Source organism: Fusarium subglutinans (genome assembly GCF_013396075.1).
Source record: "Fusarium subglutinans strain NRRL 66333 chromosome Unknown NRRL66333_c0000051, whole genome shotgun sequence".
Lineage (NCBI taxonomy): Eukaryota > Fungi > Ascomycota > Sordariomycetes > Hypocreales > Nectriaceae > Fusarium > Fusarium subglutinans.
The window spans coordinates 46919-66629 of record NW_023502114.1 but is presented as its reverse complement, the minus strand read 5'-3'; the positions used below and the strand labels follow the sequence as shown (position 1 = coordinate 66629).

Below are 19711 nucleotides of genomic sequence, written 5' to 3'. Positions count from 1 at the left end.
TCCATCATAGAGTAGCGTAAAGTCGTTGAAATACATATCGAGAAGCGAAGGAATTAATACCATATGAGCCACCAAAATTGATCATCCCCTTTCTCATTCCTCATAAGCCACATGACCACCACACGCAGTAAAACCCACTACACACAGGATACAGATGAAAAATACTGCCCTTCCATTCTACCAACATGCCATCCACGGACTGCACTGGGCCTGAATGTTGTAGCTGTTGTAGAGAGGGTAGGTTCCCTTGACAGCTTCCAGAACCGGATCAAAAAACTCCTTGTTGAAACGCTCGGATTGGCAAGATGAGCAGGGGCCAGTGAGGAAGTTGTCGTATGTAGTGTTATATGCGAGGTAGCCGATGGTTTTCTGATGAGAAACATCAACAGCCTGCAGACTGAAAGACTCAGGCATGACCACCCAATGATCCGCTGTGGAGTTGCGTTTTCCTGGTACGGTTGGGTTCTGGTTGAAGAATGTGCTGTTCATGCCAAGATCATGGAGAGCTTTGATCATGATAAGCGTCAAATGAGAGTCAGAATCAATTTGGATGCCAGCACAATCGATGTTGATGGTGTACCCGTCCCCTTTCACCGGTTCACCCACGCACTTTCCAGTTTCCCGATCCCAGGAAAACTTCTCGATAAAGGCTTGCCAAGTGTTGGGCCAATTGATGAAACGAGGGCTGAGGAGAATAGACACAAATAGCTTGCCAGCATTGGGGTCAGCTGGAGGGTTTGGCTCACCACCTGTGGGAGTAGGTGTTGCTGGGGGCTGCGAGACAAATGTAGTCGTGGCAGGCGGGGCAGAAGATGTTTCCAAGGTAGAAGTGGGATTTTCCATGCCACTGGGGCGAGGAGGGGCGCGGTTATCACGGTTGCAGACAAAGGCAGTCAAGCAGACCGCATCAGCGTTGACAGTCGTGTTGATTGCTGCGCTGACAGGGCGACCACGGTAGGCATAGCAGGTAAGTTCTTGACCGCCTTCCTTGGTGGTGACGGCAGACCCAGCTGGTTGACCATCAGCGATTCTTGGGTTGATGTAAGCTGTCCAGACGACACCATTAGACAGCTTGACGGTGGTTCCCTTGGGATTCCAGGGGTAGGTTCCATCTGCATAAGGAACTTCAACCTCCAGATCGGGTGGAGGGGGAAACTTGGAGACATCGTCAGGCCACTGAATGTCCTGGTACCAGTTCACCTGGCGAGAAGTAGACCATCCAGGGTGGGCTTTGTTGTCGCCAATGCCACAATCGGCAAGAATCAGATCCTCATTGGGGTGACGAATTTGGGCCTGGGCAGTTGCCAGAAGGGCACCAACGACCGCCAACTTGACGGAGACCATGTTTTTGTATGAAGGGTTTGCTTCAGGAATGTAGTCCCGGGTCTTAGTTGCAGGCTATTGAGATTGAATGAGTGAGTTGAGGCAACAGATTGAAGGATTTGTGAGAACTGAGGAGATGCAGATGTGTATGAAGGAAGATGAAAAGGAGAAGAGAAGAGAACAGACGGGGAAGAATCTTAAAAAGGCTGGCATTCTGTCATAGGGAAGAACTTTAACTGAGTTCCTTCTTCCTCAGCTACAGTCGCTTCATTCTGAGGACCCTGTTGGGGACTTCTGAGGTCATTGTCTTGTGTCTTGGGCAGGAGCCTGTCCATCGCGAACAGGCGATTTGGACTGGGGAGGAAAGAACACAGATACAGATGACGTGGACAATACTCGTCGCCTGCCTTCAGAACCTATATTTCGGTATGACCACATTACTTCCCGCGTCATGTGAAGGTTGTTGGGGTTCAACGTTCGTGGTGGAAAGAGAGATCATCGACGGTGTTCGAAGAACGAAGACCACAATGGCCTCACTCAAGTATCTCTGTGTGTCTGAGCAGAGTTGCTTTACCCAAAGATCCGGAATCTAGGAATTAGCTGGCTTCAATATTTGTATTGGTAAGGTAGAATTGGATTCTAGTAAATGTCACCAAGGTGATATCACAATTTCCCGCAAGGTAATTCAGAGGTTCACTCCCAGACTTATTTGAAGCAAGCGATAATCCCACAACAAGCGCAATCGATGTATGATTCTTCTCGCAAAAGCCCCCGATGGAATTTATCGTAGCATATCTCAACATCAATAACTATCGAATCGCACAAGAGAAGTTCGGATCGACAAGTGCAAAGCAAACAATTGGCGATTTATTGCTTTATTGGCAAGCTGGTTAACCTGAACTACAACTAGCCGGAACACGGGCCAAATCAAGCCGTCAGCAGCTCCACATAGAATTCCACAGCTGTCGAAACTCTCAATGCACTCAACGCTACCAACAAAGCACCTCACCTAAGCTTTGATATCTAATCTCAATATGCGTCGCAACCTCACATCTTTCAATTGTCGCCCTAGCCTCCGTGCTCGCGCTCCCCCTCGCATCAACACCGCATATCCTCGCACCGAGTCAACCCAAGCTTCCCGCATCGACCGCATCACATCGAAGCTTCCTCGCCGTTTACAAAGATATACTAGCGGTTTACGCAACGCTCCAGTCTCCCACATTGTTTCATTCTTGATCCTTCACGAGATCACAGCAATTGTGCCCGTGCTAGGGCTATTTGGCCTCTTTCATTACACGAATTATGTGCCAGTGGAATACGTAACGGGCCACTTTGGAAGCTATGTCGAAGATGGAGTTGGCCGCTTTGAGAGGTACTTCACACGCAAGGGGTGGTTTGGTTTCGGTCAGAATGAAGAAGGTGAGGCCTCAAATGCGGCTACAATACATCCGGACTCCAAATCCGAGGACGCTGTGGAGCGCTGGCATCGTGGAGATGGGCGGTACAAAGTGGTAGTTGAAGTTGCTCTCGCGTACGCAATCACTAAGGCTTTACTGCCGGCCCGTATCATCGGCAGTGTATGGGCTACGCCATGGTTTGCCGGGATGCTCATGAGAGCTAAAGGAATATTCACAAGAAAACCTTGAGTCACCTTGAAATCGAGCACGAAGGTTTTGAGAAGATTTTCTGTCTTGATTTCTGTCTTGATTTTTGTTATACCCACAGAGATGAAGTCATCCCACTTGTATGTGCTTTTTCCATTCCGTCATTCAGGGTGTTACAACATCGACAATTTAAGCCTTCTCGTAGACCCAGTTGAACTGGGCGGACTTCCAAGAGACGACCTCACCCTCCTTGAACCAGAGAGCAATCTCCTTCTGGGCGTTCTCGACGGAGTCGGAGCCGTGGCAGACATTGCGGCCGACATCGATGGCGAAGTCACCACGGATGGTACCGGGGGAAGAGGCAAGGGGGTTGGTGGCACCGAGGATGGCTGAAGGTGCGATTAGAAATTGGTGAGCAATGTTCAATGATTGGAAACTTACCACGGCCAGTCTTGACAGCATCACGGCCCTCCCAGACCATGGCGCAGATGGGGCCAGAGTTCATGTCTACACAAAATTAGATTTGGTTGTATCAATTGGATTCGGGAGCCATACACTCAATCAGACCAGGGAAGAAAGGCTTGCCGGCGAGATCGGCATCTATAACGATGTTAGGACGAATTGGTATATCGAACGACTTTTTGGGAATGACGCACAGTGCTTCTCGAGGTGCTCCTTGCCGGGGGTGACGAGCTTGATGGCAGCGAGCTTGAAGCTGTAAAAAGTTAATAGCTGTAGCAACAACGGCTTACATAACCACTCACCCTCGGTTCTCGAATCGAGAGATGATGGGACCAACGAGGCCACGCTATGGGAGCCTTGTTAGCTCTTATCAAATCAATTGTATAACCGTCGACGTTTGTTTACCTGGACACCGTCGGGCTTGATAGCGATGAAGCTGCAATAAAGTTAGCAAAACATCCAAACAGGGAGCATCAACCAGGATGGGTTGAAGCTGATGGCGGGGTAGCTTACGTCTGCTCGGAGGAGGACATTTTGGCGATATTCTTGTCTGGTATGACTTGAGATGTAGGAACAGAGTAAGAAGTAGAGGTAGAGGAGTGATCGACTGGACGGGAAAGGCTTGAAGAAGGCGGTGAAAAGAGGATATAAAGGGCGAAGAGGGCGAAGAGAAGAGCAAAAAATCGCGGGGCCAGATTTTCCGCACTTCTCCGTCCTTGCTGCTGCTTCCAATTCCTGCCGCTGGCGGCGGGGTCTTCTCGTTGGCGGGGCTCCTCTGCAGCCATGATGAGCTGGCGTTGAGGGGTCTTGGGTGCGAGATCTGGAGAATTCACACGGACACGTGATTTAACTAGTTGTCAAGGACAGATATAAATTACTGGACAAGAGAACAGGAGTAAGGAAAGGATCAGAGAACAAGACAAATAAATGATACTATGAGAGTCAGCATAGTTCAAATTAAGACAAGATTCGTGAAAAAGGAACTTGAAGAGTAGCGAAACTTCTCTACTCACAAAACTTAAAGCGTGTAATCGAACTGTACCTGCATCAACAAGAGCTTCTTACAGTGCATCCAACGCAAAAGCCAAGCTCAGAAATCGAGAACTGAAATGTTTGATTAACGGGTCTAATCTTTTATCGAAGCTGCCCCGCCATTTCGGTATCCACTCCCCTGCGTCTGAAACCAACCCCAATCCGGAATGGAGTTTCACAGGGGGAGCTTAGGGACAGCTTGACTTGACTTCGACATCATCAAAGCTGAGGTTATCCCAGCATAAACAACAATAACATTCTCTTAAACCAGCGACTGGACAGAGGATATAGGCCAGGGGACCATATCTGATGTCTACGTGTTTTCTCATTTTAATTGATCATTTTCTCGTTCATTTATTTCTTCATACTTGAGCTCTGGTTCCTGACCGTCTCAGCATCATGAAGTCGAATACGGCGTCGTCCTTTTGCTGGACGGCGCTATTGCTGCTACTAGGCACCTTTACCTGCTTCCTCCAGTCAGCTGGTAAGTCTCAATGAGTGGACTGACGAAAGGCTCTGCTTACAGTCTTCCCAGTTGCCGTGAAAGACAAGGACTTCAAGAAATGCGACCAATCCGGCTTCTGCAAACGAAATCGCGCCTACGCCGACAACGCTGTTGCCCAAGGTTCAAACTGGAAAGCCCCATATGAGATCTCGGCCGATTCGACAGTTTTTGAGGATGGAAAATTGCAGGCCGTGGTTGTCAAGACCATCAATAGCCACGGAGAGACCGTCCGCCTGCCCCTTACAATTTCATTCCTCAAGTCTGGTGCCGCCCGAGTCACAATGGACGAAGAGAAGCGCCGCAACAAGGATGTGGTTCTACGAGACGATAGCCCTGTCCGAAAGGAAAGATACAACGAGGCGGACAATTGGGTTCTTGTCGGTGGTTTGGACCTTGACAAGGAGGCCCAACTTGCTTTCCAAGATAAGTCTCAGATCAACATCAAGTATGGACCCGAGGCCAAGCAGGAAGCCATCATCAAATTTTCGCCTTTCGAGATCGACTTCCGACGTGATGGCAACTCGCATGTCAAGTTTAACGACCGCGGTTTGCTCAACATGGAGCACTGGCGGCCCAAGATTGAGAACAAGGAAGGCGAGGAAGCCGCTGAAGATGAGAGTACATGGTGGGACGAATCTTTCGGTGGAAATACCGACACCAAACCCCGAGGACCCGAAAGCGTTGCTTTGGACATCACTTTCCACGGGTACGAGCATGTGTTTGGCATTCCGGAACACACTGGTCCTCTATCACTGAAGCAGACGCGTGGCGGAGACGGCAACTACGATGAGCCTTATCGTATGTACAACGCCGACGTTTTCGAGTATATTCTCGACAGCCCAATGACGCTTTATGGCTCCATTCCCTTCATGCAGGCGCATCGCAAAGGTTCATCAGTTGGCGTTTTCTGGTTCAACGTCGCCGAGACTTGGGTTGATATTACCAAGGCCAAGAACCAAATGAACCCGTTAAGCCTTGGAGTTGGTGGTAAGACTAGCACTCATACTCATTGGATCTCTGAGACTGGTCTTCTGGATGTCTTTGTTCTTCTTGGCCCTACCCCCCAAGACCTCACCAAGACTTACGGCGAGTTGACTGGCTATACTGCTATGCCTCAAGAATTCGCAATTGCCTACCATCAATGCCGATGGAACTACATCTCCAGCGACGATGTTCGAAACGTTGATCGCAATATGGACAAGCACAAGATCCCATACGACGTCATCTGGCTCGATCTTGAGTATACAGATGATCGCAAGTACTTCACCTGGGAGCCTCACTCGTTCCCTGATCCCATTGACATGGGTGAGCACCTCGACGCTCATGGTCGTCAACTAGTTGTTCTGCTTGACCCCCATATCAAGAAAACCGACAACTATGCTGCTTCCGAAGAGCTGGTCGCTCAAGACCTTGGTGTTCATGACAAGGAGCATAAGCTCTATGAGGGATGGTGCTGGCCTGGAGCGTCCAACTGGATCGACTGCTTCAACCCTAAGGCTATCGAATGGTGGAAGACTATGCTCAAGTTTGACAAGTTCAAGGGAACCATGTCTAACACTTGGATGTGGAACGATATGAGCGAGCCCTCGGTCTTCAACGGACCCGAGGTGACTATGCCCAAGGACAACATTCACCACGGAGGGTGGGAGCACCGTGATGTCCACAACCTGAACGGCTTGACCTTTCAAAACGCGACATTCCAGGCTCTCCTTCACCGCGAGAAGGGCGAGCTTCGACGACCATTCATCCTGACCCGAGCCTTCTACGCCGGATCGCAAAAGCTTGGTGCTATGTGGACCGGAGATAACCAGGCCGATTGGGGACACTTAGCTACATCTATTCCCATGACCATCAACCAAGGAATCTCCGGCTTCCCCTTTGCTGGTGCTGATGTCGGGGGCTTCTTTGGTAACCCCGAGAAAGATCTTCTCGTTCGCTGGTACCAGACTGGTATTTGGTATCCTTTTTTCCGAGCCCATGCCCACATTGATGCTCGCCGTCGCGAGCCTTACCTCCTAGGCGAGCATTACACGCCAATTGCAACCGCCGCAATCCGACTCCGATACTCGCTTCTCCCTGCTTGGTATACTGCATTCTATAATGCTGCCCAGGACGGAAGCCCCATCATTCGACCTATGTTCTGGACCCATCCATCAGAGGAGGCTGGTTTCGCTCTTGAAGATCAGTTCTTCGTCGGCTCAACTGGCCTCTTGGTGAAGCCAGTTACAGAACAGAACAAGGAGTCCGTCGATATCTGGATTCCTGATGACGAGGTCTACTATGATTACTTTACCTACGATGTTCAAAAGACCAGCAAGGGCAAGTATCATACAGTGAGCGCGCCCCTTGACAAAATTCCTGTTCTATTGCGAGGTGGTCATATCATTCCTCGACGAGATATTCCCCGACGATCAAGCGCTCTGATGCGATTCGATGACTACACACTTGTTGTCTCAGCCTCGAAGGCTGGCGCAGCTGAGGGTGAGCTCTATGTGGATGATGGCGACTCGTTTGATTACGAGCGAGGTCAATACATTCACCGTAAGTTTACACTCAGTGGAAACACCCTGACCTCTATTGAGGCCGAGGGACGTGACACCAAGTCTATCAAGTCTGGCCCATGGCTGAAGGCCATGGAGAAGGTGCACGTCGACAAGATCATCATTGTCGGTGCACCCAAAACCTGGGACCAGAAGGAGGTGCAGGTTGAGTCTGAGGGACGAACATGGACGGCCAAGGTTCAATATCATGCAGCCAAGGGCAGCCGCGCAGCTTTTGCGGTTGTGGGCCGAGTCGGAGCCAAAATTGGCGAGGATTGGAGCATCAAGCTTGCTTAAAAGACATGAGTTTAGTTTGATTAGAGGTGGGGTGCAACTAAGAATAGACACAGTTTTGGTCATTAAATCGATTCATGGATGAACTATGGACGGCAGCATCCGCAAGAATTCCTACTATGATGTGTACTAGAATGTCACCATCGACAAAAGGATACAGTATCAAGTCCTACTAATCAGGCAAGTATCAGCAATGATGGCGCGTCACGGAAATACGGACGATTTCAGAACGGCCGAGTGAGTGGAGATGCATTGAAGTCAAGGCCAGGGTTGAAAAATAAGCATGATTAGAGCAATTACGAGACTGAATACCTCAAAGCATGGGGTACAGTATAAGTGACGTCGGTGTCTTCGATGATTCAAAGTCGGATCATGAGCATCATGACAACGCACAACATTTGAAGACAATCGGATAGCAATTGCATATGCACGACATGTAAGCTGATACGTGCATCATAAGCCGACCCTAACTTAGGGTAAGTGATTCCCTAAAGACTATCCTTAACCTGCGGCCAGGTTATGATGACTGAGCCGCTCTACCGCTGCAAGTTTCACAAGCTTGGGACGGATGAAATACCAAGCCCGAGACCATACAATATGAAGCAATGATCGACTGTGACAGCTGTTTCTTGCGCACATTCACGCTTCCTGCATGATTAGTCTCCCTTCGGGACACCAACATGAAGACCCTGACTTGACCCGACGTGTGAGTTGCTTGATCCCAAGGGAGCCCCAACGGTCTGCATCGACGATTGAAATCCAGTGAAGCTCAGTTGCCACTCACGAGTCACCACAAGAATCAAACTTCCACCGAGCAGCATATATAGCGATGCAATCTCGATAAATGTAGGTGATAACAAGGAATAAGGGATGATTATATTCGGAAACATGATAACGTAAATTTGGTTGTTTCAGATGTAAAACTATCATGATCCTCATGGTTGGTTATCTCAGCCGTTGATACATATAGAACATGCGCTGAGACAGGGGGTTTTAATGGCTGCGCTGCGGGCGTTTGCAAGCTTTATTTGGACAGGTAACATTGGTTCCCAGTAATTCAGACCCCCTGAGCTTGAGCTTTGATCAATTATCAGAGATGGCTGTTTTCCATTCTAAATAATGGGCCTTGATATTAAAATCCGCGGCCTGCGGATTAAGAAATGCTGATTATCAGTATCTGGAAATGGTTTCCTCTAATTATTCTAAGTAAGTTTATGATTAGTTTAACTTATAATTATATTTCAAGACTAAGCTTATGCTTCTTAGGACCCAGTCTCATCATAAGCTTTGGTATGTATTATTATAAAGCTTAGGACTAAGCTTAGGATGATGTGCGCTAGGTAGGTACCTATGCTACGATATGTAATTCACTGACCTTGAGATGGCCTCCCAAGCATAGCGCGCCTGCGTGGATACATCTGTAAAGCTAGCTTGCACCAAAATTCCATTTGGTCTTGGCTGCTCTTGATTTCGGCAAGACGGAAGCAAGCATGAATCGTCTACGGAGTAGAGGCTGGGCAGAGGATTTGAGTGGTAGTCTAAGGGTCCTAAGTTTCTACAGTACCTTATGGTTTCACAATCTGAGGCTCTTTTTGCACACTTGAAACTGCCCCTACAGAAATTTGTTTTTGGTGAGCCCCCACGCTGACGCGGAAGGTAGCACAGTGACTTGAAGACGGGAGTGCCTGGCGGCAAGCCACTATGCGTGTGCGCGCACGCGTGTGTGGTAGGAATGCAGGGGACGGCCATTACAAGATTGATTTTCTCAACGGGAACGGGAATCAATGGGGAGAAAATATTTTAAATCCGCCACCAGCCATCCACCACAAATATCATCATATGTGATCGTCACCATCATGGCTGTCGACTATTTTCAGCTAATGCACCAAGAATACGAGATGGCGAAATGCGTCAATATCGCAGAGATCGAGCAAAGTCAAAATAAGAGTGTTGACCTCAGATTGCCTCATTTGCATAACAGCAAGGATCCATCATGAGCGCATCTCGGTCGTTTTCTTGGCTGTGACGTCAGCTTTCTAAACCCTGCGATTTGGTCAAAAAATCCAATGATTTTCTGAGGTGTCTTGCTTAAGCCCCTGATCCAGTGCATCTCCAGTGGATTTGCGCCCGTCCGTTGTCTCGGGTTAGCGAGTGTGACTGCGTGAGATCGACCTATCTTTTGCCTGTACTGCAGATGCAAGAATTCATTCACGTTTTTCGTCCCTGATTTTCGGCCGGTTTTCATCAGTGACAACTCAGTCGTGATCTGCACCGATTTTGGCCAAACAAGTTCAGGCTATATCAGCGAAAGCCCTGAATTGGGGGGTGTAGTGGCCCCGGCGGCATCCTCGGGCTTTCCATTTAGGGAGTTCCACGGGTGACACCATCCACACCGTCTTGGCCCCATGTCTTGACTCCCGGCGAGACGGCGTGGATGCTGAACATTACTCGATGATGAAGGCCGGTGGCTTGCCTTGACCCTGAGCCCCGTGGTTCCACTTTCGACGGGCTACGGGCTATGGCCGACCGACCTTATCACCACTAGGCCAGAGCAAGATTTCTGTGTTGGCTGGATTTGGTCATGGAGGTGTGGGCAGGTTTCCCTATCTTGATGATGATGGTGGAAAGAAAAAAAAAAAGTATGTATCATGGAACATGAAGGAGAAAAGTCGAAGCAAAGTTGCTACGCAAAAGACGGGTAACATACATGTGGCAGTAGGATCGGATGAATATATCCATGAAAGAAATTCCACCTCCATAAAATCATTCTTCACTCCCTGACCAAGCAAGCAAGCCTATCTGAGGTGACCCATTCTTCCTCCATCTTGGCTACATTACATTGTCTCCAGTGCTCCACGGTCGCAGGTCGATCTCTTAAAGCTCAACAGCATCCCCGTCACCCGCAGGGTTTCCAACAATTCCCCCAGATTCTATACTACTTTGTTTTCTTTTCCTTTAGTCGAAAAACATCTCTCTCTTTCGTACAAATTAAGCGGGAGACGGAAAGTCGATCAATTGCTTGGGGTAACGACATCATAACACCTCAACACCAAGCAATATATCTTTGCGCGTATACAAACGTGCACTGATCGCCTCACCAGGCGAGAATCAATCTATTCGATCGATGTCGTGAGAGATCATCGGTTGATCAGTCCACCTTGCTTCACTTTACTTTGCCTTATTTGCCTTTGTCTTTCGTTTGTTATCCCACTTCCTCAGACAAACTCTTAAGAATATATCATCACTCATTCTCAACCATCATTCAGCAGGTCTTTCTTAGACTTTGCTTACGGCGATATTTCACATCTCGCTTCCTGAGATATTGTCCTTTATAGAGCCTCGAGTTGTGAATATCACCAAAAGGGGCCATCATGAGTTCCGATCCTCCGCCTCATGGCTTCGAGGAGAGGGAGTTGAAAGAATTCAATCTCAAACAACCACCTCCAACACGAAACCCATCCCAATTCAGCGCCTCGCAGCAACAAGGACCAGCACGAACAGACTCACCAAACCCAGCACCTGAGCAAAAACAATCTGCTCCATCACTCGACACATTCCCTACTCTTCAAGCACCACATGAAACAAACGACTCGACCTCAATTAGATCACCTATTGGGCAGCGCGCCGATGCCAGCCGACTTGACGATAACATCGAGCTTCTACGAATCGAGCGCGCTATTTCTGCAGATGATGCGAGTCAAATGAGGAAGCGTGCTCATAATGTCGAGCCCGAGGATGCTTTCAATGCACCTATTCCCGCCGAGACCTATCATAATGAGAAGAAGGTGGATCCCGATGCTTCTTTATTAAAACTCTGGATGTTTCTGAGAAAGTTTCCCCGATTTGTTCGATATGTTGTGTATCTGCTCCCCGGTGCTGCTATCCTTCTTATTCCTGTCTTGCTTGGTGCGTTCGCACTCAAGTCCGATGGCAAGCGACGAGATGTCAACGGCGTCGATCTCATGTGGTTCGGTATTTGGCTTGAGATTGTCTGGGGAGTTCTCTGGGTTTCTCGAATGATCACAAGTCTCCTGCCCCCAACTTTCAAACTCGTTGCAAAGCTCTTTGGATCTACCAACGCCAAGAAGTGGAAGGATATTGGGTACCAGCTTGACCTTCACACAGCAGTCTTCCTTTGGTTCCTTGCAATTCTCATCTCATTTGAGCCTACCATGCTGAACCATAACTTCCGGGATCGCAAGCCAAACTGGGTCAATATCATGAACAAGGTCATTATTGCGCTCTTCACTCTAGCGACACTCAACTTCGTCGAGAAGATCCTTATTCAATGGATCGCATTCACCTTCCATCAGCGAACCTATGCCACTCGAATCGATAATAACAAGGCAGATATTGGTCAGCTTGTCCATCTCTATGAGCACGCCAAAGCCCACAATGAAAAGACCGACTATTTCTTCCAACGTGGCAGCAACTCTGCCAGTGGTGCACAAACTCCCCTACAGACACTCCAGGACAACGCCCGGAACGCATGGAACAAAGTCGGTTATGTTGCTGGTCGAGTTGGAAACGATTTGATCGGCCGCAAGGTCGACAGCAACCACCCTCGCAGAGTTGTCAATGAACTGCTCAAGACCATGTCTACAGCTCACACGCTGGCCCGCCTGATCTATCGTTGTGCTGTCAAGGAAGGCGAAGACCTTGTCTATCTCGAAGACATGGAGAGAATCTTCGAAACCGAAGAAGAGGCTGAAGCTGCCTTTATGATGTTTGATAAGGACATGAACGGCGACATCTCACTCGACGAGTTCGAAGCCGTGTGCAATGAGACCCATCTTGAAAAGAAGGCCATTGCCGCATCGCTCAAGGACCTTGATTCAGTGATTAAGAAGCTTGACAAGGTCTTTGTGTTCATCATCATCGTCATCACCATCATTGTCTTCATCTCGATTCTCTCCGGTTCAGCTGCCGCCGCTCTTGGTTCCGCAGGCACTGTGGTTCTCGGTTTGGCCTGGGTTCTTCAGGCCACGGCCCAAGAGTTCCTTCAGTCCATCATCTTCGTCTTTGTCAAGCATCCCTTCGATGTTGGTGATCGTGTGACTGTTTACGGATCTACCGGTGACACCATGATGGGCGATGATTACTACGTGACCGAGATTTCTCTACTCTACACCGAGTTTAAGAAGATGCAGGGTCACATCGTGCAGGCCCCCAACTCACTCCTTAACAACCTCTTCATTCTCAACCAGCGACGATCAAACGGTTTGGCCGATGTTCTTCCTCTGGTGATGCGCTTCGGTACTCCTCAGCACATGATTGATGACCTCAAGGCCCGTATGACCGACTTTTGTCTGGCGAATAAGCGTGACTATGCGCCTCGCATCATTACTGAGATGACCAAGGTTGATGAAGTGCGATCGTGCAGTATGAACATGATCTTCTTCCACAAGACCAACTTCCAGAACGAACTGCTCCGACTCAACCGCCATAACAAGTTTGTCACGGAGTTGATGACTCAGATGGTCAACGTTGGTATCCAGTCACCGTTCCGCATCGAGCCTGGTGGCAGTCGCGAGCATCCCATGTACTGGTCTGGTCTACAGCCTCCTCCTGCGTATGGAAAGGAGCCCGATCATGGTGGCGTTGAGCTTCACGACAAGCCCGCCCATGATCGGCCTCTTCACTCTGAAGGGCCTCCCCTGAGCCATGTTTCCTCAACCTACAGCCGCCGAGGCGTCGATCGCATGGGTTCCATTGACAACAATGTGAACGACTTCCAAGATGTTTTCGAAAACAGACGAGACAACATCCAAGCACACCGACTTGCTTCCATCCGAGAAAAGGAACGGGGCTCCCGAATTGAAGATGAGAAGGAGCGTCGATCGCTTGCCAGTTCTTCGGGAGTGGATCGCCGTACTTCGACGGATAGTCGATCCCGGGTGTTCGGTCGCGTTAGGACTGGGTCTAAGAGCCGACGTCCAGGCGATATTGTCTGAGGACTGTTATGAGATTATGACAAAGCTAGCGTTATAGAGATCCAGATCAGTATATCTGGAGAGGTGCATAATTTTCTTTTATTTGCGTTTTTATCATGCACATTGAGTGTGCATTGATTTTTTGGTCAGATAGGATTGTAGAGTACAGGCAGCGAATATTCGACAAATTGGTTTGACTGATCTGAAAAACGTTCCAGACTGAAGTGATGAACATTTGACAACCTAACCATGTGACCGTATCATAGACGAGGCGCCATTGATTGAAAGCTACATGTATGATGGAACCCGCGGAAGCGAGGACATACAGGGATGATCCTAGACTGATGGAAGTGATGTAATGTTTGATGTAGAGAGAAATTGGCGAGCCACGAGAATCGGTTACCATAGTCTGGCAGTTGTAACAGTATGTGCATCTGGCATGGCCTGAGAGACTCTAGATCACTATTAAAGCTCTCATTCTAGAGGATCACACTGTTTCTCAGGAGAACTCCAACTTCAGGTCGTTGACCCCTCAATCAAGGCTGACACCCTAGTCTAAGTGAACCAAAACCATGGTGGTAATTAGAGCTATTAGCGTAATTAAAGGGTCCTCTAAATCCGCCTTACAAGGCCCGTATCCAATAGCAAAACAGCTGATCCCATAGCTTGTCGGCCAAAGTGGAGAGTGCGCTCAGCTCCCGCGTAGGATCATCACGCTGGACAATTGAAACCTTGGGCGCTTGTTTGACGATGGAAGGAATGTGTACCTGAGGGTTTGTATATTAGCAGTATTCATTTCATCCCCGCTAATACACGTATCGTTTCTGCACGTTAAACGCCGAATCACTGTTGCAATTCCTTTGTGCTTTGTCCTTCCGGAACTATCGCTGCCTGAGGTCATTTGCATCCAATGGTTGGTCGCTGCGTAGTTCAGCTGAAGTTCGCCCTTAACCGCCGGGCCACATCACCAAAGCCTCGTTTTCTCTACACCTCCGAAGACGGAATTTACACTCTCTCAAGCATCAGCCATGCCCATCGCAGCGGCGCAATAATATCGACCTCTCCCTAGCGCAAACGAAGCGATAGAACCATGTCGGGCCTACCAGAAGGTTGGGAATCCGACTACGATGGCCGACGCTGGTTCTACACGTACAAGCCAACGGGGCACATTCAGTACCACTTCCCAAAGGAAGGCGACGAGTTTCCCGACTTCATAGATACGTTTTCGCCAGCGCCAGTCCTTGCGCCCGAAGAACGCCTCGAATCGCAGCAGCAGGTCCGAAGATATGCGAGCACGACTACTCCTGCGAGGTTGAGCCCGAAAAAGGAAGATGGAGTTTATGGTATGTCGGCTACGGCGCGGCCCGTAAGCATGACATGGGATGGCGGGTTTGAAGATGAGGAGAATGGAGTGTTCCAGCCAGAGAACTTTATGTATCTGGGGCCTGGCACTTATAATGATGTGAGCCCACTGGCAGAGGAGGAAGAGGAGGCTGCGAGGCGGGTTGTGGCGGGCGGAATTGAAGGAAGAGTTGAGAAAAGCTCCTCCAAAGGTGTAAGTCCTCTGGACAGTGAGAGGACGACGCCTGCTCAAGGGACGACAAGCGCGGGTCCGGTCACAGGAGAACCCATTCTGGTGCCGCCTACAGTTGTTGAAGAGATTCATGAGATGCCAGTTGTCGAGCCTCCTCCGCTGCACGACCCGGTGGGCATTATCGCCGAGATGCCGACTGACGACACAGCTCAGGCCCATATTGAGAAACACCCTCCACCGATCGAGATGGCGGATAACATGATCCTGGCGCCTATTGAGACTGCAGTTTCTATGGTGGCTGAGCTACCAGAGCGAACCAGCCCGAAGACCAAGAATAAGGACGAACCACAGCTTGCGCCTGGATCACTACGAGACTATGGCGCACAAATGCAGCCTTTACGGATATCCAAGAAACCTGCTGAGGAGAAGCCGCCTGGCTTTCAATCATATAAGCCAGCAGATATTTCTGTCGATATACCCCCAAACCTAGCGCCTCTTCGACGAGCGACTTTCCAACCTGGGGGATCAATGATGGACGCAAGTCCTGTTCAGCCACCTGATAGAGGTCACTCTGGTACGCCCAATGTCCTGTCGCCGCCTCAGGTACCACCAAAGCGTCCTCTCGATGAGCCTTCACGTCCTCAAATACCGCCAAAGCAACCTGAACAGCCTCCTCCTCTGAGCATCGCCAACAATGGATCTTTGGTCCCGGATCAGCAACCAGAGTTGTCCCATATGCCTTCTGTGCTAAAACCAGCGCGTGGAAAAGCTCCGGGTCAGCAAACTGTGCCTGGTCCTGCAAGGCCAGCACAAGGACATGGATATGTACCACCTACACAAGGGAAACATCCTCAATCTATGACTCCAGCACCTCTTGTTCAGAAACAGCGTCTTGAGGAATCGCGAATGGGTGTTCAAAGAGTTCACACTGTGCCTGACCTATTGCCTTCTCAAAGACCACAGTCCACCATCCAAACTGGACATCAGGTGTTACCGCCTAGTACGATGAATCAGCAATATGTGCCAAAACAACCGGCCAGTGTGATGCCTGATATGATGGTTGGAAAATCCCAGGAGCAAATCCAAGGTCGTTACAACCCTGGGCCGCAACAAGGCGGAAATCTACCTTACCGGGGTCCCATTGAGAATGTGCCACCGAAAGGTCTCCCAAGATCGGCAACTGCAGGGCCTACAACCCCATTTCCTCCATACCCAGTTGACAATCCACCTTATCCTGATGATAGACCAGTTTATCGCAGAGAGAACCTGCCATACCCCGAAGAACCTTTTGTACAGAAGCAAATGTCAGGTCAAGGCTCTGGCGATCCATCTCCTCCCAAAGCCAGCAACCGGCGACACTCATCATTTAGCTCTGCAGTCGTCTCGCCAGATTCGAGACACGGCAGCATGTCATTTCCCACTCAAACTCCATCTCCCATGGAACAAAGTCGTCGCGCATCAACCAATTCAAGCATCAATCCGAACTATACCCCTTCTCCTGTTTCTCAAACTTCGTCTTCAATGCAGAGTTTCTCACCAACGCCTCCGTCTGTTCCGACCAATCAGTATCAACAAGGATCATACTTTACTATCCAAGACGTTGAAGGTCAAGGCCATAACATTGCTGCCCGAGACGTGCTGCGCAAGAAATCTCTAAGTCGAAGCACGGATGCCAGACGTAGCTCGGTCGGGGCAGACCCTGTTGCTGCCCAACGTGGATCACCTTTGTCGCAACAAACTGGGCAGGCTTATAATATTGCACCTCAGGGAGTATCACGTTCGCAGTCCCTTCGACAATTACCTCAAGGAAATGTTGCAGCACAAAATCAACCACCCACTGCACCTACGCCGCCACCACCGCCACAAGGACAACAAGGCCTAGGACGCATCGAGGAGTACGAAGAAGCTCCGAGCGCAACTGTGAGTCGGTCTTCGACTGTAAGTGTATCAACAGACATAAGGAAGGGCTCAGTAGGTTCGTCTGTGCAACCAAGTCCGATGGGAAGTCGAAGAACAAGTTGGCAAGCTGAAAGCCCGAAAAATGTTTCACCTATCCAGTTCCAAGGACAGCAGGGCCCAATGCCACAAGGCCATACAGTACAGGCTCTGCATCAAGTGCAAGCTCCTCCAGGTGCTCCTATGGCAGCTCAGAATCCGAAGCAGTTGCAGCGAAAACCCTCACAAGGACATGCACCCCAACCTCAAAACCAACAAATGTCTGCCCGAGATTCGAGAGCGCCTCCGGCCGTGCCTCCACAGCAAGGCCCTGGATCACAAGGGCAACATATGCAAAACCAGATGATACCATCCCATGCTCAAGGGAAAGCTCCTCATCCTGGGCAAATATCTACACCGGTGCAGAACGTTCTCCATAAACCTCCTCCTGCACCTGCACCTGCCCCAACGCCTCCAGCGCTGGCCCCTAAGCCTACGCCAACGAGGTTGCAAAAACGCTCGTCTTATCCAGTCAGTCCAGCAGGACAACTACCTCCTCAGCCCCAGTTCCCTCAGGGACCTGTTCCTCCTGGGCAAATGCAACAAGGTCCAATGGCAGGCCCAATGCTTCCATATGGACAGCAACAAATGGCTTATCATGGCCAAGGTTCCAACGGGAGAGTGCAACCGCAAGTTCAGATTCCTCCAAACCAACAACAATGGCAGCCTGGCATGCAGCCTATGACACCTCAGGGCTCTCGCCCAGTCTCTATGCAGATGCCAACTCAGGCTTCACAAAGCGCCGGGGCAAAGGAAGGCAAGGAAGGAAAGAAGTGGCTTAAGTGGTTGAAGGGTGGCTCCAAATCTGTTTCACATAGTCCAACTACGCCAGTCATTTCTTCACCTATATCACCTGCTGTTGGACGTCCCAATTGGGGCGGTGGAGAGTATGCTCAGCAAGCTGTATGGCAGCCCGGGCAACCTATATCTTCTGCCCAGTCAGGCTTTCAGGGAAATACGATGCCTCCTCAATCTCAACCTGGGCGGATGCATCAACCAGCTCAACCACCAACTCAGCCCGTCCAGGCACCCCCTCAGCATGGCCAGATGGGTTCCAGACCTGGTCAACCACTTCCTCGTACTGGACCACTGCCGCATCAAGCCGCTCAGTTTCCCCAGACCGGTCAAGTGTCTCAGCAGTCAAGCAAAATGCCTCCCCAGTCTGGACAGATGCTTCACCAAGGAGGACCTCCAGCCCAGACAGGCCAGCCTCTCCCCCAACCCATGCAATTGCCCCCTCAACAACGGCAAACACCTCAGTACAGACAGATGCCACCACAGCAAGGACAGACCAATACCCAGCTAGGGCCAGAACCGACACCGTCGAGCCAAATTTCTCCTCAAGCGATGCAGTTTCCGCCCCAGAACCGACAGTCACCTCCCCAACAGGAACGAATGCCCACCCAACGGGTTCAAGCGCAACCGCAGTCTAATCAAATGATGTCTAGACCTAGCCAACTTCCTCCCCCGCGTTCAGCACCAAGAGATCGACAGCCCGAACCTAGAGGATACGCAACGGGAGGGTCATCTGTTGGAGTCTCGGCTACACAGCCTATGGCTCTACCTCCTAAAGTGCCAGAAAATTCCATGTCTCCTCCTGTCGGAGTTGAACCGAGCAACATCTCTCAGCGACAAGCGCCATCTCAAAGACAACCATCCCCAACCCCACCAAAGGCTTTTGAACAAGCACCTCTGCCCCAGATTAAAGCTTCTCAGCCGCCTCAACCTCCACAAATTGCTGCATCAAACACCCTTCAACCTCATCCAAGCAGCCAGAGAGCTCTATCTCCACCCCCGCCTGCGGTGAGCCCCGGCTTGTCGGACGCGGCTGCTTCCTCGATAAGTCGCGTGTCTTCTTACAGAAGAGACAGCTTCTCGGACGCTGGGTCAATCACAACCATCGAGGTGGCTCAGGCCCAGCCACAGCCTGTTTTGAAACCTTCCATCGTTCAAGTTCACAGGAGATCGACTGACATGATTAACAAATCTCAAGTCCATCTGAACAGCGACTCTCAGTCAAGCTCGGATGTGACTCCGAGAATATCTGCAGAGACTGCTCGTGTGGGAACAGAGGCTGCTCCACTTCCCTCAAACCTACAATATCAGCGGCCTGCTTCTAGACCTGAGCCCACACCTCAGCTCAACACTTCCAAGCACGAGGTCACTACAGCACCGTTGCCCTCCAGACCCAACGAGCCAAAGTTTGTCCAACCTTATACACGGGACTCACATATGAACAAGGAGCCAGCACCACACAAGGCTGATCATCGCCCAGCGGCTTATGCCAATTTCAGTGTTCAAAATCAACACAACAACAACAATACCAACCCAATTTCGGATATATCACAACCGGCACCTGCCAAACCAGCTGCCCCAGTCGCAGAAGACAAATGGGCAAAGAAACCAGTAGTAGACTATTCTGGTGGAGACTGGGGAGATGACGATGACTGGGACTACTGATATCTTGATTGTATACATGGCCTCACATT

General features: G+C 50.0%; 6 protein-coding genes across 6 annotated transcripts; 4 read left to right on the top strand and 2 right to left on the bottom strand.

Annotated features, from left to right (window-relative positions):
• Positions 1 to 177: 177 nt before the first annotated feature.
• FSUBG_5247 (uncharacterized protein) lies at positions 178 to 1344 on the bottom strand (the record flags this gene model as incomplete). Its single annotated transcript, XM_036683323.1, has 1 exon — positions 178 to 1344. The coding sequence occupies one exon, from the start codon at positions 1342 to 1344 to the stop codon at positions 178 to 180; it is 1167 nt and encodes a 388-aa protein (XP_036539167.1).
• Positions 1345 to 2357: 1013 nt separating this feature from the next.
• On the top strand, positions 2358 to 2969 carry FSUBG_5246 (uncharacterized protein; the record flags this gene model as incomplete). The annotated part of the gene is made up of 1 exon (XM_036683322.1): positions 2358 to 2969. The coding sequence occupies one exon, from the start codon at positions 2358 to 2360 to the stop codon at positions 2967 to 2969; it is 612 nt and encodes a 203-aa protein (XP_036539166.1).
• A 147-nt stretch (positions 2970 to 3116) lies between these two features.
• Positions 3117 to 4174, bottom strand: FSUBG_5245 (nucleoside-diphosphate kinase; the record flags this gene model as incomplete). The annotated part of the gene is made up of 7 exons (XM_036683321.1): positions 3117 to 3316; positions 3369 to 3434; positions 3483 to 3527; positions 3584 to 3642; positions 3692 to 3735; positions 3795 to 3825; positions 3903 to 4174. 7 exons carry the CDS (start codon positions 4172 to 4174, stop codon positions 3117 to 3119), a joined length of 717 nt encoding a protein of 238 aa, XP_036539165.1.
• A 646-nt stretch (positions 4175 to 4820) lies between these two features.
• On the top strand, positions 4821 to 7763 carry FSUBG_5244 (alpha 1 3-glucosidase; the record flags this gene model as incomplete). Its single annotated transcript, XM_036683320.1, has 2 exons — positions 4821 to 4905; positions 4957 to 7763. The coding sequence occupies 2 exons, from the start codon at positions 4821 to 4823 to the stop codon at positions 7761 to 7763; spliced, it is 2892 nt and encodes a 963-aa protein (XP_036539164.1).
• A 3368-nt stretch (positions 7764 to 11131) lies between these two features.
• FSUBG_5243 (Mechanosensitive ion channel family) lies at positions 11132 to 13714 on the top strand (the record flags this gene model as incomplete). The annotated part of the gene is made up of 1 exon (XM_036683319.1): positions 11132 to 13714. The coding sequence occupies one exon, from the start codon at positions 11132 to 11134 to the stop codon at positions 13712 to 13714; it is 2583 nt and encodes an 860-aa protein (XP_036539163.1).
• Positions 13715 to 14783: 1069 nt separating this feature from the next.
• On the top strand, positions 14784 to 19682 carry FSUBG_5242 (general RNA polymerase II transcription factor TAF12; the record flags this gene model as incomplete). Its single annotated transcript, XM_036683318.1, has 1 exon — positions 14784 to 19682. The coding sequence occupies one exon, from the start codon at positions 14784 to 14786 to the stop codon at positions 19680 to 19682; it is 4899 nt and encodes a 1632-aa protein (XP_036539162.1).
• Between the last annotated feature and the right edge of the window lie 29 nt (positions 19683 to 19711).